Here is a 19,232-nt window from a genome sequence, read left to right as displayed (position 1 = left end):
TCGATTATCAAGATAATGAACATGAATCGATGAAATTTTAGTCTGGTTCTTTTCATTCAAAAACATTTTGCATGTTGTGTTTACTTGATTACGTGATCAAAGGTTCAGGGGAGATGAAGGTACCTCAATGAGAAAAGTCCAAACGGAGTTTGTAAGCTTGCAACGCTTCTCCTAATAAACAGAAGAGAATGTGAATGTACTGGTGGTCAGAAAGTACGTACGGTGAATTATTCCCCCCCAAAAAAAAAAAAAATAATAATAATAATAATAAATAAATCAATCAATAAATAATAATAAATAAATCAATAAATAATAAATAAATAAATAAATATACCTTTATCCATTTATCAATTTGTCCAACAAGAAAGCTGTTCACACAAGTCCTTTCTTAAAACCCATCACTTCCTGTCACTTTTTTTATCTTCCTAATCTAGTGAAACCCATATTATATATTATCAGTATTATTCATTATTATTGAATGGTTTATTTCATACACTGAATATACCAGCCAAAATGCTGAATTACATTCAGTTTACAAATGGTACATAGACATATAAAACATACAGAACTTAAAATTAAATAGGCAAATATGAAAATGAAGTGGTTTTGCAAAGTAATTATACAAATATGAAATTAATGGAAATACCCAGTGTATGACAAGAAAGCCTCAGAGGAGGGACGAAGTAGTGAGAGTAAGTTAGAAAGAAAGACAGAGTGAAATAAAAGGGAGAGAGAGAGGGAGGGAGATAGTAACAACGTAAAAGACGTTGGGCATATAACTAAGATGGAAAACAATTATCGGAAATAGTAATTGTAATGCAACAAGTGGTCGATTAAGGTAGTTTAATTATACTGAAAAGAAAATCGGATTGTACAATGTAATACTTTTAAATTTCATTTGTGATTACACTATTATCATTGGAGTAAACAATTGATATGTTATTGCGTAAGTTTATTCTATTTTTTCAGACGTGTATCAATCAGATATGATTATCTACGTCTGAGACCGACCTTTTAACGTCACCATCCGAAAGACGTTGACCAGGGCTCGGACCTCTGAATCAATTAGTAACTTAGCTTGGATTACAGGCACACGCCACAACGCCTATGTGGTATAAATCCAAAATAAGTAATATCTATAAGTTTACTTGTGTTTACGTGACTTGAAACTAGAAATTGGACTACACTGCAAAATTTCCAATGTGAAATAACCACCAGACCGGAATTTATATATGTCCACACCAGAGAAGTATTGAAACAACTCCATTTTGGAATCATACCGATGCTGTTTACTACTAATTGGTGTTGTATAAGCACCTAAATGGTATTAGACCAAAACCAAACTGGTGTTGTTTAACACTTCTCTGGTGTGGACATAATAGATTCCGGGCTGGAGTTAAATTAACACCGGTGTTTTGCAGTGTACACGGCAAATAGGCCTTTAATTAGACGAAATGGTCGGTAGACGAAGTGGTTGTAGGGAAGTAAAGTAATGTCATGATGTGAGATTCAACCCAACGGAAAGTAGACGAAATGTGTGTAGACCGAGTGGTATTTTACCGTTGATGATTCAACCATCAGTCTACCTCCCGGCCAATTTAAGGATGACTTAAATCATCAGTCGTATTTATTTTACCGGGTCGTCAGCGCATGAAATTCCACAAAAAATCCACCTACATGTCTTAGGAAAGTTAAGGGAAAGTGCCCTTAAACGATAATGCGGTATGTTGTTTGTTTATGAGCGGAGGTCAAGTATGTAACCTACCGATACTACATTATGAAGTGATGTTTCGAAAGAAATCCAGTGGGTATTTCATGACTTCAGGTGTTCGGAAAATTGTATTTTACCGACTAGAAAATGGAGCGCGGACTCTGCGGAAATGAGATGATTTCTGAATGTTTTTAACAATTTTTTATCGAATTTACCACATCGATTGGGGGTATTTTTGATACCTCGATTGATTAAGTTTAAAATTCTCGGAGGTCTTAACGAAACAGCCCTAGTGTACGAAGAAAGATGGAAGGTATACAAGACACCATGGTCGACTGGTAATGAAACCTGAAGGTCAGGGGTTCGAGCCCCAGCATGGCGTATAGGTCACTATCACGTGTAATTAAGGTCCTCATTTGGTATTATATTCATTGGTCCTTTATCATGTTTATCATACATACTGTATTTATTTGAAAAATATTATAGACATTAATACCATGGGGCTAAAATGTTGATGAGTTGTAAAATAGTGCAAGGTTGTGGACGTGTGAGAGGTGGCGTGTGGTTGTGCACAGTGTGTTGAGAGTGTGTTCACAGTGGACGAGTGTGTGTGAGGTTGTGCGTGCCTTGTGTGAATGTGTGTGAGGTGTATACAAAAGCATAAACCTGACCAAACGTAAGGTGTGTACGTGTGGGTGTGTTGTGTAGGTGAGGGTGTGTCTGCTAGCGGTAAAGGTCTGTATGTGGCGGCACATTAATGTAGGGTGTGTGTGGTTGTGTGTGTGTATATACGTGGGGGTACCTGAGTGTGGGTTTGTAGCGAAACCGCGTACACGTGACGTGTTTGGGTGTGCGTGTGGGTGATAAGAAATGCGTGAGGGTGTGTTTGTTTGAGGTGAAGGACTGTGTGCGTAAGAGCAAGATCCCAATATGTAGATACAGGGTGGGTGTGGGTGCTAATAAATGTGCGTGGGATAGCGAGGGTCTACACCCAGGTTGATAAGGTACTCAGGAGTGTGTGGGGTTGCTTCGGTAATGTTGTAAAGCCATTTTATTATAATTTATATTTTATTATAAAAAAAAAAGCCATGCAACCATGCTCTACGATACAAATACTGTAAGGAAACTATTCCCTGTGCTCCTGTTTGGAATATTTGCAAATAGTTCAAGCCAAAGACATAAAAAAGGGATCTTCTGCTTTCTAGTAAGGCACTCGATGTACTGGAATTGAGAAGGGTAATAATAACATATTATGTAAGGCCCGCTAGACGATGAGTAATAGCTGAAGTGGCTACCCTGGGCAAATAATTATCTACAAACACAATATAAACTTTTAAATACGGTAGAAATATTCATTTCTGACAGGCGAGTTAGACTAAGATCGTCGATGTTTACTACAGACAGTCGTGAAACACATATGGCCAATGGTGTATATTAAACTAAGCATGTTAAGAAAATCCGAGGAAATGCCGGAGGATGGAGGCCACGTTCATATCGAATGTCGATTCCGTCAACGCCCCCCCCCCCCTCTCTCTCTCTCTTTCTCTTTTTCTTTAAACATACCTTTTAACCGTCCCTCTAAGAGTTCTGCCGATATTGAAATTGAAACTTGTCAACAGGAGTGTTTTTTTAATGACATACTTAGCGAAAATGCACACATTTTAACACAATTTTTCTACCGTTTCCTTTAAATTAAGAATTCATAGAGTTCATAGATTTTAAGAGTTTATATCAGTTTTTTTACATAATACCACAGACGTAGGGAAATTGGAATTTGCTGCTCATATCTTGTTCAAGTCAAATCAATGTTATACAATGCATATAACCCAACTGCTTGAACAGCGAATTCAACAAACTACTTCTCAAAGTGTTGTTAATATTCCACTAAGCTCCTTAGGGGTTACTTGACAACAGCCAATATTGTCAACAGCTAATAGAAGTCGTGTTTTCGTTCCTTTTTTTAGGGATTCTTTAGGACACGGTCATGAATTTCCGACAACAAACAACAATCTTAAAAACAATCTTTTTGCTTCCCTGATTCACTGTAGGTTTCATAACTGACAAGTATAGCAAGGTTTTACCATCAGCCAGCTAATCAAATCGAATGATTTCAGTAGCTTAAAACTGTTATTGCAATTTTTTTCGATGTATGAAACGGGTCCCAGATCCTTACTATTGCAACGACTCTAGTCATGCTCTCAAGAATTCAAACATTTGATAACAATGTCCTGTCGAAATATCCAGAGTTGTGATAGATATTCAGCCGTCTTTTAAGGAAATGGTAGGCGAATAGATGTTGCGGTACCTTACATTACAGCAACAATTAATTTTAGCAACATTTTTATTAAAAATTATAAAATCATTAATTTACACGGTCACAGATTAAATCCTATAGAAAGCATAGAGATAAACCATTTTACCATGGGGCTGGTTTCGCCCTGGAATGTTCCAAATATGACATAAGTCAAAAATTTAGTTTGGGTACTGTATAGTGCGAGTCAGAAAAAAAAAACACTTTACACCTTTTTAATTACTCGTATGACCCATAAGCAGAGAAAAATGGCATATACATTGTCATGATTGTGTATTAATAATGTGAACTGTTCTTTAATCACTCCATGGACATATGTCATAAAGACTTACAATTAATATCACTTCCTTATTGCGATAGCTGCCATGGAAACTACGATTTTCTTTTGTTGGCTTCTATAATGATCCTTTTTACCAAGATAAAAATATTCATGAAAATGATGAAGTTGTATTTATGAAACAGGTCTTTGGTAATTCAAGTCAATGTAGGATTGACGAATAGTTTGAAGTATTTCTCATTATATATTGAAACACAAGTTAGTTTGCTTTCTTAGTGTGTTAACAACAACCCAGCGATGACGACCCAATTCTTGAATATTGTTATAATTGTAGGAGTCTCCTTTAATCTGGCGGGTGAATTCCATAATAAGGGAAGACAATTTTTCGTGGGGTAGGGTTACCCCCTAGGGGTAAAGAAATCCATACCGGTGATTATGATAATGGTGGCTGTGTTTGTATAACGGGTAGGACACGTCCAATGTCTCTTACATCGGGCATTTTCCTGGCACAGTTCTTTGGAAGAAGGGGTGTCAAGGTGGACATGGTGGACATGGTGGAAGAAGGAGGGGGACGGACAAGTCGTGACACAATTACCACGGCCAGATAGATACGATGGGGGCAGGCCCCAAAAAGCAAATGGGGGGACAAAAGAAAGGCACACGAAAGACGCACTAGCATGTTACCGGTATCAATGAGAAACAGAGTAGTACAATGATTGCTTGATGATGATGGTAACGAAATACCAATTTGTACATGAAAAACGATCTCCCCTGATTTGTCTTTGCCCTGCACAGAGTTGTCAACAACAGAATTATGTTCCTAGGTATTGCCTTCGTCATTAAGACGATATTGATCATATTAATATTATTGATATCGTTATTCTATATCATTGGATTATAATCGTCGTCTTTATTTTAATCATTCTTTTTAAAAAAAATCCCGTATGATTAATGTATGACTGGTTTGGCCTATACTAAGTGTTTAATATGCTCAAGTAATTTATAGTATTCTTCATTCAAACTGGTTTTAAACACTGAATGAACAGGTCTATTTCTTCGATATAATTCGATAATTCTAGAGTCACATTAAAGGTAACGACCACAAAGTGACAGGCTGCACGTCATTGCGAATAACGGACCAGATTTGCTCGGTGAGGAGCCGGTTCCAACAGTCTGACTGGGTCAATCAGGAAGCAAATAAATACAAGGTATCCCCATTACATACTTTCATTCTATAAATTTTGTAACTTATGATGGTTGATAGATATGATGGAGGGCTTCCTATATTCAGAGCTTATAGTTTCCCCGCTTTATGTGATGTTTTATGGTCCCAATGATGAAATTTTGCAGACATTCATACTGACGTTGATTGTATTTTCAAGGTATACACAGATAAGTCACAGCCTTCAACGAACTTGGATACCAGCCATAATTCCTCGCATCTTCGAGTTTCGACAAAAACAAGTGCATTTAGTGTTCGGAGTGATATGTTTGAAACTCTCTATCAAGTCTACGTCATTCATATCGTATTCCAATTTTTCTATTCATGGCCCCCCCCCCCCATCCAAATTCTATCAAACGCACTCACAATCTCTCTCACACGCGTTAGACACTTTTCTTCTCCTTTAGGCTGTATTAACTTTTTTTCAACACACCCTCTCTGGATCTATCCCACACACCCACTCACACCCACCTGAACACACGCAATCTTCATCCAGATACAAATATCTACATACTTATTATCATAATCTATATCCATTATGTTGCTCCTTTTCTTCTTTATTTTTTTCAGAAAATGAATGAAATGTACTATTTCTTTTTCCTAATTTAACTTGCTCGATTTATATAACTAAAAGACGTTTTTGTTGTAAAAAAAACTGTCATTCTAATGTCGTCATAACGTCATATATTTTTAATCATTTACTTTGTATTCAGTAAAAAACGATTTGGTAACTGCTTGTTTTGTGATTTGTAGAAATAAACACTCTGTAGCTATAAGCCTATGTTTGAATGATACAGGTTTTTAGGTGGATTTCAATTCAGTTAAACTATTCTTATTTTCAGTATATTTTTAATGACCTACACTAAAATGCAAGACAAGCAAATTAACTTTTGAAAATAATTCAGACTGGAATATGCACATACATTTACAAGGGATTGTGATAGCCACATTCGGGGAAGTGTGATTGCTGTCTGTTATATTTATTTTACCAAATAATTTCAACATTTTTAGACTGCTTCTTAATCACAGACGGGTTGCAACGAGCCATCAACTAATCCTTAAATATCCAATAAGTTTATTGTTGATTGATCAACAATTACTCTTTACTCAAGTACTTTCATTACACATATGTAGCATATCTTTAAAAGTGCTTTGGTAGAATGGTCATTTTTACATGGCAAAACTTGCTCTAAATTAAGAAGTGCGACAATACACAGGTAATTAACATGGATTCAATTATCAATGTTTAAAGCCAATACTATTCATGGAATTTTAATCAGTTATGGTAAGTACTGTTTCTAAACACAGGCTTCGTGATAGACTTTAAGAATACCGGGCTCCTGTAAAACAAAGGTAAGCGATAGATTTTCTCGATGGTCAATCAATCGTAAATATATTCTTCTACAATGATTGCTAAGCTTCGTGTGTCGGGGCCCAGATGAATGAAATTGTGACTTACCAGTGCTGGCGACGGGTTCCTGTGCACAGGTGACTAGGAGGAATGAAGCTAACAAATAAAAGCAAAGTAGTAAATAAACAGAGCTCATCGTGAAGCGGCCAGATCGGTTTACAGTGTCAACAAGAAAGAGGTTTGTTGATGTTATGGTGGCGCGGAGAGATCCGATGGAGGTTACAAACTTCTTGCTTTGTCCCAACTGATGGAGATGGTGTTTTGGGGATGACCACTGTCGTTAAATTGATAAACCAGGGAACCGAGACTGCCTGGTTTAATCGCACTTGGGTAGATGGTTGAATTTAGAGTTTATTTTCAGCAAAACTCTTCTTTGGAGTTTTATACTTCTTTCGAGAAAGATGGAAATAAATGTTGGTGGAGGGGTCAAGTACTTATACTAGCGGGCAGTCCAGATGATGAGGTGTGTGTTGTGATGATTCTTTGACGAGCTAGCAACCTGCATCTGCCTGTTTCGAAGAGGTGGAGTCGGAGTCGTGGCGTGTGGAGACACCACGTGGCTATTTATCGGCTTCAAATTCTTTGCTTGTGCTGCAGCTTAAGAAGGATCTTTAAGAATAAGATGCGATCCGTGCCACTCTGCTCTCCCGCAACTTCAGGGCCAACCTCGGACGGAGTACTGCTGCACGTATGGTATCTTCACACACACCATGCCTGGCTGGTGAGATAGGATAACACAAGAGGTGAATAACCAGCTTTCGGGACGACAATCTTTCCCTCCTCTTACTCTCGTTTTACGAGAGAAAAAAAAGATCGAAACGGGGGCTCGCCTCTTCATCAGACAACCTCTCCCATCGTCATCCCATTTCGTTTCGTCCACCACCCCGTACCGTCCCCTCTGTCTCTGCTCACGCCGAAAGAGAGAGAGAGTGAGAGAGAAGAAAGATTGAGAGCACTACTTTGAACTTAAGACGTCCAAGTGGTATACTTGTTCACTGTGTAAATGGACGCCAGACGCGTGCATCTAATTTTGCGTAGCCCCTGGAAGCTAGAAGGTCGTTTCAATTGAAAATAAGAGTGCGGGAAAAGACGGCGGCAGCTTTTTGTCTTACTTCAGGTTGATAATCAGGGCAAAACTGGAGGTACTTTGTAGCAACTCATTTTCGTCTTATTCTGTAAGTAAATTAAGAAGGCGTAGCCGATTTAAAGATAGATGTTTCCGCAAGACTCTAGTCCCGATGTGGTTTTTATTTTGTGATGACTAAATAGTTGGTGCTCCAATTCTCTAGACTCCTTTAAGACATAAACCCAAATAATTCCAGAATGCCAGGTCGGAGGGGTGTTGTGTAAACCAAGTATTCATCCACAAAGCTTTTACCCGTCTCCTGTGACTGTTTTCATTGATGTCTGGAGAGGTATTTTAAAACCAGACTCGAAGACAAAGATGATGTTGGTGTTAAGATACCATCACGAGTTTTCGATGGGAGTCGGGGTGAAATAAGAGAACCTGTCTGACATGGAACCAATATGAGCTCACCACCACTCTCTCTCCACTCCCGTATCATTTAACCCTATCGCCTTAATCAACAAAACCAAACAGGAGTCGACGTCTTCGAGTAAGGATCAGAGCACTTCACATCATCACTTCACGCTAGTTGTTTTGGCATGTTTAACATACTCCATTCACCAGAAACTGTTCGCTTATTATCACCTCGGCATGGTGAAAGGAGGCAAATATTGTCCGGCTTCCTTATTTCTCCTTTATTATTGGAAAGTAACAATCTGCTTTCAATGGAACAGATCGAAACGATTTAAGGGTTGAATGCACTGTTAATACTATTAGGGGTATTGGATCCTTACTGGGTTAAATGAAGATGGGAGAAGGGGGACAATAGTGCGCCCCCATTGTATCAGCAGTTGCCTATAGATGGCTAGACGAAAGAACAGGATTACATGAAGCAGAAAACGGAGGATTTCCGACAAATAATGACACTCTATCTGATCACAAAACTAATTTGATTGGTAAAAGAAACATTGGTATCTGGACAGAAGGGTAATTTGGCTAGTAAATGATATTTCATGAAAGATATACCACAGATAGTCATCATCCGCAAGTATCAAATTAGTAGGATAGAGTTGTAAGATCATGTAAGAACTACACCAACTCTCAGTAGACTATAATCATTCTGAACTGATACCCTTCTTAAAATCCTCGAGGAGAATGGGAAATCGATGTGAAGAGCTGTACCGGCATTTTCTTCCCTAATATTCCAATATTATTTTTGACCTCCACCGTAATGATTATTATGAAGGACATTTCATTTTCCTTATAAATTAAAAATGAAAACAAAAAATCCGTGTCTCCGCCCAGTCATATGTTTGTGAAAGATGAGAAAACGTTAACAATTACACAACTCCGTTGAAACCTTTGAAGGAGCTGCGACAAAAGAGAGACGGTTCTTTAGTAATCGATTCGGCCTAACTCAATTCAAGCACGAAATGACAGCTTTTTCAAAACAAGATTACCCTTTAAAGGCTACAGCTTACATGTATTGTCTTCTTTAAGCGCAATTACCTTTCTTGGGAAAGGTAATTCCATCCCTTGGGAACTTATAGGGTAATTTAACTAGCTCTTTAACGATCATTTGGACTAAATGTTGGTGTAATACGCCTCATCGCTGATCACCATGTCAAAAAAAATGAGTGAAAATAAAATGAAGTAGAGTGGGAGGAAACGACTCTTTGAACCATCTATTAGGATATTCTCAATCTAATCCTTTAGCAATATTCAATGCCGAATGGCGTGATTATAGATAGCCGAAAGTATATTAAAGGTATTGTTTAACTTTGTGAGCAGCTGATTTAAAAAATTCTCAAACGAAGATGAAACATGTGTACAAGTGCATGTATTAGAACTAATAAACCCTGAAAACAACCATTATTACTACAAGACCAACCCCGATTTTGTAAATAGGTGTCTTATAGATGCCTAAAAAGTACACATAAGTGTATGGATGAAATTAAGATGGTGTTTTCGGTCACTTTATATTTCAATTTTTGAAGCACTAAATAATTATTTTCGAACGCAATTTCTTCTGGGCTTCATTTTTTAAACATATCACAGACACAGGTGACAAGTGTGACCTTCTAGCTCAGATTTTTTAAAAGTCAAACCAATGTTAACCAATCACTTTAACCTGAAATAACTTTTTTTGAAATCGTTTATATATAGATAAACAAATAATTAAAAAAAAATGATCAGGATCGTGCTGCACACAACCTGGGTAAGGTAAATAGGTACCTGACAAAAATTTGGAAACGCTAGACGGTAGTCATTTATACCAGAACTGAATTTAACTAAATTTTAGAATGTCAAAATAACATAAAAATCATTAGTTTTGTGAAAAATTTACAGGTATTGCTTCAATTCTTGATTGCGGTCTGGAACACCAATTTTGACAATACAGCAAAAATATTTCCTGCCCCTGCAAGCACAAAAGACAGACAGTAAAATGAACTTTTTTATATTTTTTATACAATCTGTTGAAACTCTGTCATATCCGATAATACAAGGAATCCCTTAAAAAATTAACATCGGTCATCAAAGTCGTTGACCTTAATTAGATTAGTGCCAGACAGAATATTATTCGTCAATTCATTGATTATTTTAAAAAGATGAATATTGCCCTTTCGCAACCCCCTCTTCTTTATACAATTGTCTTTTAAATGAGTCAGGACGAAAATAACACGTGGGTGTTATGTGGAGTATAATTTACAGACAGGCTGGGTTATTTTTAATCATACGACTGACAATAGTTAAGGGAGAAGAGACCCCGACGTGGCTTAAAGGGTGCCCCTATGAATATGGAATGACCCGTGAGGGTTGGTTCAAGTGGTTCGGGGAAAACGCGAACGCAACTTGAACTTAAGTCTTAAAGGGACAGTTTAACTTCATTCAGAATCTTTTTTTTGCAGTTATTGACGTTATCATATTATAATTGCAAATCTGCAGGTTAGATAGGAATAATCTGAGATTTTAAGCTAATGGATAGCTTAACTGCCGCGATAAGGTGCTACGACGCTAAGGCGCCTTAGACACGTGAAGTCCTGGGTTCGATTCCTGGTCAATCGACAATCGACAATGGTTTGTTATCCTACAATCAAATAAATAAAAAGTGATATGCGAGTTTTTTTTAATAACTTAAAAGAAAAGGGTGACTGATTACGCCCCCATACACATTGACTCTTGAATCAACACTGTAAGTTAGGGATGGAAAATAATAAGCCTTTAAATATTGCGGAGCATAATTAATGATGCTTGAAACATTATTGCCTGCTAAATCATTTGGTTCTTAAAAACTGTAAAGGAAATATACGTATTCGATCATTACTTTTACCGATTAATAGAGATTAAAATTTATCTATTCATCTATACTTTATTATCATTAGTAGTATTGGCATTATCATTGTTTTCATTAGATATTGCTATTATTTACATTATATTTTCAATATCTATAGCAGCCGTATTTTCTTTCGTAAGAAATAAAACATATATATTTTGTATATATACATACAGAAAATATATTGCAGGAATTTCTTTATTTCCGTGTATGATATTGATGTTAATCGTCGTTCTGCCACTTTTTTTAGAAATGCTATTACCTATTTAAATATATTCTGATAAATAGATAAATAAAATATATATTAGTAAAAAAAATCGCAAAGGTAACTTCACATCTACATTTAAAATGTCCTAATCGTCACGATGCTTCAATAAATAATATATAACAAATTATAATCAACCATGAAAAGGGTAATAAATGCAATTTACATAATTTTACAACAAATGACAGACAGTGAGGGCGATATCCCTAAGATACGTCACAAAACCTAATTTCAATAATTCATAACTTTATCATAATCTTTTTTTTTAATTTATGTTCGTCAAATCTCATTAGACAATAATATAGGTTTGAATATGAGTGGATATGAAACGAATTGTACCTTAAGTTGACACCCCCCCCCCCCGTCGTAAACTGAGCTATTCATAGCCTTTATATCTATACTAAGTAACTTAAAAATCGGGGTGAACTCCTTCTCAGATAATCTATTGCCCTGAATCTGATTGGCCTACTGACGGATTGGTCTTTTGCTGTTTGGTATATGTACTGCACTTGGTCTAACAGCCACTCAGTCTAATATTCATTTGGTCTAATTTCTGCTTCGTCTACTTCACAGGCCCGTATTCTGAAGTCAGGTTTAACATCTCCCATGGTCTAACTCTGTGCTAAAATTATGGGGAGCCAAAAACTCAAAAACTCTGTTACATTGTATATTTCTTACTATTTTGTTTCCCTTCGCTTTCATAGTGAAGAGAAAAATTCAGATATAATTCTGTGACAGTTAATTAAAATTACCTCATTGTCATAATAGTTAATAAACTGAACGTGTCCTAATACAGTTTTGTGTTATCGGCTCTCCATCGTTAAACTACAACTTTAAACCAGGGTTTCATTAAACCCGATTTCACAATACGGGCCATATATAGTCTTTAATTTAACTGTCAAATGAAAATTTGTTTCATAATCAAATCGTGTAACCATATAGCCTAATATGTGGGGTTAGACCAAATGGGTATTAAATGAAATTGGGCCGGAAGGATAAAACTGGAAATGAAAGTAAATAGTACTTGAGCTAAATGGTAATTAGACCAAACGGTTGGTGGACGAAAAGGGATGAGACCAAACAGACATTATACGAGGCGAGTGTAGACCAAGTGGCACTTTGCCGTTGAGAGGACCGACTCAAGGTTACGGTACGTGTGTATTATACGTGTGATGTGTCACGTCTTGTAATCACAGACTGGTATCACGTGACATCTCATGTGTCGACACTAATTTACCCGCGCTATTAGTCCGCCCCGAGATATGACGTAATGCACCGAAACATAATTCGCCGACAGTGATTGCGCCACTTAAAAAGGGGAAAAAAGGTTATGTTAAAGGGCACATTTTCTGTTGAGTACTGAAATTTGACCGACAAACATGAACAGGTGAGTCATTTAATACTTTGAATTATGATAATTCTTTGTGACAGTAATTTTTTTCGAAAAAAAAATTTGTACTTTCCGTTTCAAACTGGAAAAATTTGGTCTGGCATGTTTATTATTATTGAGGGCCACAAGACCACTACTTATATAATGGGTTACCATGACAAAAGATCAGAAATAAATGAAAACAGAAATAAATATATAAATAAAAGTAGATAAATAAATGAAATGTACATAGCAATCACACGAATCTAGCAAAGGTAAATCAAAGAATATTCACATGAAAACTAAAGAACCCGAATTTATCGGTAAACAATGGTAAACGGTAAAAATCAACAATTTAGATAACTTTGCTTTTTAGGCATAGAGCATCCTGAAAAGTGCTGTAAAGAACAGTGCCATGCTTTATGTATTCATATAGAGCGCAATGAAAAGATGTGATTGCCACTTCTAAAGTATGATGACATCATACCTACACAGTTTGTGTGTTCACATACTGGTCTGTGAGAAGATGTGATCGATTCACACTGACAAAATGCTCAAATCTAATAGTGTGGACGTGATTTCAAAGTGTTTAACGTTATGTATACACTGTCGGGACACACTTCGGGATAGTGCTTCACACTATACTGTGGGGTCCCCTTTTGGGAAAGTGTTTCACGGTATGTATACAGTGTCGGGACACACTTCGGGATAGTCGTTCACACTACAGTGCGTATCAAAAAAAAGTTTACACTTTGAAAAAGACCTGGGAATTCAAAAATGTACAACATGTGGGTAATTTTTTGACTTATAATCTTGGGTTTGGTTTTCATCCAACTAATGAAAGTAAAAGTTTTGACAGAATGTTACGCTTCAGTGAGCACTGTCCATTTTTGTTAAGCTCGCAGAAATCTGTTTGCGCAGAAATGCTCGTTTTCACGCTGTGTCAAGGGGAAAGGGCGAACTTAAACTTACCCTGCGAAACATTTCTCATACATTTTTTCTCACACTTTTCGGTTAATTGAAATAAAACGGATACATTCAAGCATTTTGTTACAATTTTGCCACCTAAATTGAAACTTCAACACTAAGTAAGAACAATCTTTACCCTTTTTGTGCCAGCTGGATCTGAGCACATAACTGAATCTGAACAAAGGTTTACTTCAGACATCTCCAGAATTGTTTCACTAAGTTTTTATCATTTTTCATCAATACTTTTTCTCCAAACTTTACCCAAGCTTTACAATGATTAACAAAATGAAAGTGAAGCCTAAATCACAGCTCAGTGTAAAGCAAATATCGTCACGATGGCTTCGGTGTGTGGGTGAGTGGGGTGGGGCGCATAGCACGTTTCGAAGTGTTTTGGGCGAGGTAACAAGTTAAAAAGGTATAAGATGTCTTCAGATCACTTTTATAAGCTAAATCCAACGCTTTTTTCATGATTAAGGTCTACTTTTATTCGCATAACTATTTCAGAGTTCTGCGCAAATCATTTTTCACTAACTTTTCAGAAGTAAGTGGTGCTCACTCAAGCGGAAATATTTTTCGACACTTATATCGTCATTTGCTTAAGTGGATTTGTACCAATGTTGAAATGTGGAAAAATTTTCAGGATATTACAAATGTAAAATTTTACAGGATTTTTTCCAAGTGTAAACTTTTTTGATACGCACTGTGTACTGCGGGTGCACCCATTGGGACAGTGTTTCAAACTGCATGGGCAGCCTTTGGGACAGTGTTTTTACACTATGTTTACACTGCAGGGACATCCTTTGGCCCAGTGGTTCACACTATGTTTACATTGCAGGGACTTCCTTTGGGACACTGTTTCACACTATGTGTACACTGAGGGGACACCCATTCGGACAGTGTTACACACTGCGTGGACAGCCTTTGGGACAGTGTTTTTACACTATGTTTACACTGCAGGGACTCCCTTTGACCTAGTGGTTCACACTATGTATACACTGCGGGGACACACTTTGGGACAGTAGTTTACACTCTGATACAGTTAAGGGACACAATTTTGGACGGTGGTTCACGCTATGTATGAAGTATCTCTCTCGCGAGCTTTCTCTTCTCTCTCTTCATTCTGTGCAGAACAAGATAATGAAAGACCAATGAAAGACCATTGATAGGCAATACACAAAACTTAAGACTTATACTGTTTTGGATTTGTTTCTTTGTTTATGTATGTGTGCGTGTGTAAATGTGCATGGTGTGTGCTTTTATTTTTATCTTTTTAAGACTGGAATAACACTGTTTTGTGAGCTCCCGGGCTCCGTAACACAAAGCTTGCGAGAAATAGCCAATATGAAAGAACACAATGGCCCGTATTTTGAAGTGAGGTTTAACTTAAACTCAGGTTTAAAGTTGTAGTTAAGTATGGGAAGCCAAACGTATCAACATTTTTATTAAGTTGTATGTTTCTTGTGTTTACTGTGCTCTTTCCTGATTCATTGCTGGTTAAGACAACCATCTATTTATACTTCCTAGACAATCATGGGGATTTGAGAGCCGAGTGAGCTGAAGTACGATATATCTACTGTTAGTGATTATGTAACAATTGGCTATCCATACTTAAACCACAACTTTAAACCTGAGTTTAAGTTAAACGTGCTATCAGAATATGGGCCTATTTGTTTAGTGTTTCGAATTAAATATGCGTGAAACGTTGATCTTGACTGGTCAGTCCATTCAGCGATTGACCGCTAATCTTTTTGTTAAGGAGCGCAGGAGCCACAAAAGATAATTAATTATTCCTTTATTTCCAATGACAGATGTAACCATGAGGAGCAAAAAAATTGAATGGGAGATAAAACAAATGGCCGTATGCTAAATGGAAAACGACAGATCCACGGATCGTAATGATGAAGCTAAAATCTACCAGCTCTTTTCGAGATTTGGTTTCTCATGTTTTTCTTGTGGTTTTCGATTTTTCAATCAAAATTGAATTGCAGTAATATAAATCGGCAATGTCGGCTTTCCGATCAAGCATATAGCTACGGTCACACAAACGAATCCGACTCCAAAACGAACAATGGTATGCCATTGGAAACAACCTAATTGATTTAGTAGGTTTAGAGATGACTTGGGCAGTGTGGCTGAAGCATAGAGAATAGCATAGTGCTAATTACAATCCACGTGTAATGCACTACCATTTTTGATAAAATGAGCACATGTCGCTTGGACAGCATCGTGACCATTTGTGCAGACCAACGTGATTAAAAGAGGGTTGTTGAATATCGACCAGGACAGTGACAAGTGTTGGCATCCAAAGCGAATTTAGAAGATTTCATCATCAAACGTCATATTCTTTGATCGCATCCGTTCGATGGTAAGACTTTTGTTCCACAACTTTTGCCCAATCGTGCCCATCGACAACATAAGTTACAATGCATAGATGATAAATTAAAATGTTCACGTGTACAGCAGTCAAATAGCATGTTTCAATTTTACTTTATTTTTTTCCTTTCCCTTTGTATATAGTGATAACATGCGAATTACATGCTCCTCACTAATAATAGGTAGGCCTCTACATTGCGAGTGCAAATAACATGTGAAAGTGGTCCTTCTTTCCTCTAGAAATACCAAATGGATGTACATACTCTATATCGCTTGGCCATTTTCCTCTTCCTGAACGAAATGATCTTGATGGGCGCTGGGGCACCAGAACCATATGCGGGCGAAGACAAGGATCGTGAATGGACTGGTAAGCAAAGGCTTTTGGTATTACTCACAGAATCATAATGTAACAAAGTGCAATCGTCACCCAAAACACACTTGGGGTTTTGGAGGTGTCACACCCTATTGTGCGATATTGAAAACACGGTCTTCAAATATAATTTTCAAGCTAAGTTATTGAATTTCCAAGATTACTCAACATGCATAAGGAGAGGCTTAGAAGTGGACTGCCTTATCACCCGAGTATAGGAAATTGATTCCCTGAATGCTCCAACGCCGGAACAGAGCAGTTTGTTAAAGCCATGGTAATAGCATGTGGTGCTTGGAATCATGTGCATCGGAAGCAATACAAATATTGTCAGGAAATTAAATGCTGACTATCATTACTTTTTACATTATCAGTGAAGACAGAAGAGACTATATCAAGCAGCAAATTTCATGTCGTTTGTATCGATTCAAAAGAGAGAGTCCTGGCCATTTTAAATGGTTATTTTGTTTGTTAATGGATGATTTGTATGATACTTATTTTATGGTTTTCATGTACTATGTTGATTTTAAATGGTCAAATAAATGAAATATAGTCAGTGTCCGCGTTTTGCCATCTGTAAACGCAGGGACCCGTTTCATAAAAACAAGAACGTGGGATTACCATGATTATGGCACTATCTCTATTCTTATAAGAAAGAAACCTAGATTTTGGTTGACTGATGGGCCATGTTAGCATGGCTCTTATCACTGTTGAGATTACCATAATCATATATCTGTATAAAATCAATCTCAAGGTCTTCCTTCTATGTTCCAGCATTGTTCAACAGGACAGCTAGTCTGAAGAAGGTTGAGAGAACTTTCATCATGGTCAAACCGGATGGGGTTCAAAGAGGACTCGTCGGCGACATCATCCACCGCTTCGAAAAGCGTGGCTTCAAGATGGTTGCTGGGAAGATGACGATGGCCACTGAGGATATCATCAGGACTCACTATGCTCGGTTTCAATCCCGTTCATTTTTCGCTGGAATCCTGAAATTCTTTGCCACTTACCCCGTCTTTGTCATGGTCTGGGAAGCACAGGATGCAGTGAGGCAGGTACGTCTGATGCTTGGAGACTCCCACCCGGATAATTGTGTACCCGGGACGATCCGCGGAGACTATTCTCTCGATCTCGGTCGAGATGTCTGCCACGCTTCTGACAGCGTGGAGGCGGCCAACTCTGAGATTAGCCTTTGGTTCAGACCAGAGGAAGTTGTAAACTATACGCTCTGCACCGAGCCTATCATGTATGAATTCTATGATGACTTATTCCATTCATGATTGAGGCATAATTCAATTTCCTTGCGTATTGCAATAAATCGACAACGAATGGAATTACATTGTTCTTTGAAAGTTGAGTAAACGGACTCCTTCTGGAAATTACAGAATCTTCTTGGATATTTGCTAAATTAGCACTTCTTCCTGGGTTATTGTAATTAAAAGTTTGGTAATTCGGCTTGATATTGTACTATGGCATACATAAGTTTCAATATGTAAAAATGTTTAAAGTTTACCATTCTTAAAGAAATCTATATTTTGACACAGTTCCGATTCTTCCCAACAATCAAACGTTCCTGTTAGATCAGTGGAATATATTCATTAATGATGTAAGTTCAAGTCATATTCACTAACGCCTGTAAAAGTAAGCAGGAATATGCACCGCTCGTATTATCCAAATAGAGGTAGCGAAGACTCCGAAGAGTAGTTATCATTACGAAAGCATTTCCCTTTGTAAATGCCCCTACCCAAAAAATAATAATAATAAAATGAAATAAATAAAATCTGCAGCTAGGCAGGAATCGTATGCAAGAACATACGATTCCTGCCTAGCTGCAGATTTTATTTATTTCGTTTTATTATTATTATATGCCTTACCATTTTTTTTTCATCCATGCGGCATCAAGCATGACTTCAAAGGGAATACGATTCTGTATTCTGTTGCTCTATCTACATTGTATCATTATACAAACATGAGCAATGATGGTTCATACAAATCGAAAATACATTCTAGATACTCATTATTAATATATTTGTTAACACTGAAGTCGACGTGCGCGCAAGTTTACCTACCATATCACTTTGCTCAAACTTCTGGTGTGTTTTTTTAATAAGACATGGTGAGATACTGCGTTTAAAAACTAGTGAGTTCTTTTGAGATTTTTTGTTCGGTCGTTTCTTTCTTTTCTCCTTTGCTTTTTTTTGTGATTAGATTTGACTCAGATTATTCAATCTTATAAAGGATTGGTATTCTATACCACAGGTGCTTGTAAGGAAGCGCGAAATTTTGAACATTAACACGACATTGACCGATAAACTACATCTCGCTGGTTTGCAAACATGATGTGATGCTTTTAGCGGAGGAACTTACTGACGATGCCAAGATAACGGAAAGAGAGTCTCGCCTTCCACGATTTTAACGATTTATTGCTATTCACCGCCGCTGTAGAGAACCTAGTTGATTGGAATAACCTCCTTCCCCAGTTTTGTAAGAGAGTGTCAACGAACGGGAGTTCAGACTTGAAGCGATGTGGACACTGCACCCCGCTATAACAGGGTGC

The 19,232-nt window shown here is 37.3% G+C and overlaps 2 protein-coding genes across 9 annotated transcripts in view; one reads left to right on the top strand and one right to left on the bottom strand.

The window, feature by feature from the left end:
- Positions 1–9,101, bottom strand: part of LOC121421688 (signal peptide, CUB and EGF-like domain-containing protein 1) — a 51,742-nt gene extending 42,641 nt beyond the window's left edge. For 3 of the 8 annotated variants that reach the window (XM_041616467.1, XM_041616465.1, XM_041616468.1), the window contains exon 1: positions 6,981–9,101. In XM_041616467.1, the coding sequence (XP_041472401.1) occupies positions 6,981–7,068 (88 nt within the window). In that variant the 5' untranslated portion in view covers positions 7,069–9,101. The remainder of the gene's footprint in view (positions 1–6,980) is intronic. The other 5 variants (XM_041616469.1, XM_041616470.1, XM_041616472.1 and 2 more) reach the window with 3 other exon arrangements.
- Positions 9,102–16,608: 7,507 nt separating this feature from the next.
- LOC121421938 (nucleoside diphosphate kinase A 2-like) lies at positions 16,609–18,049 on the top strand. Its single transcript, XM_041616737.1, has 2 exons — positions 16,609–16,675; positions 17,405–18,049. Exons 1-2 carry the CDS (start codon positions 16,609–16,611, stop codon positions 17,953–17,955), a joined length of 618 nt encoding a protein of 205 aa, XP_041472671.1. The 3' UTR covers positions 17,956–18,049.
- The last annotated feature ends 1,183 nt before the right edge of the window (positions 18,050–19,232 follow it).

This window comes from Lytechinus variegatus, chromosome 9 (assembly GCF_018143015.1).
Source record: "Lytechinus variegatus isolate NC3 chromosome 9, Lvar_3.0, whole genome shotgun sequence".
Classification (NCBI taxonomy): Eukaryota; Metazoa; Echinodermata; class Echinoidea; order Temnopleuroida; family Toxopneustidae; genus Lytechinus; species Lytechinus variegatus.
The sequence above is the reverse complement of the archived record's forward strand: the minus strand, read 5'-3'. Positions and strand labels throughout refer to the sequence as shown.

What these genes read in the sequence shown, in the direction of transcription:
- LOC121421938 (XM_041616737.1), top strand. Translation starts at nt 16,609, where the DNA reads ATGATCTTGATGGGCGCTGGGGCACCAGAACCATATGCGGGCGAAGAC. An exon ending in CAAGGATCGTGAATGGACTG is followed by an intron (nt 16,676 to 17,404) that starts GTAAGCAAAGGC and finishes TACCATAATCAT; the next exon opens with ATATCTGTATAAAATCAATC.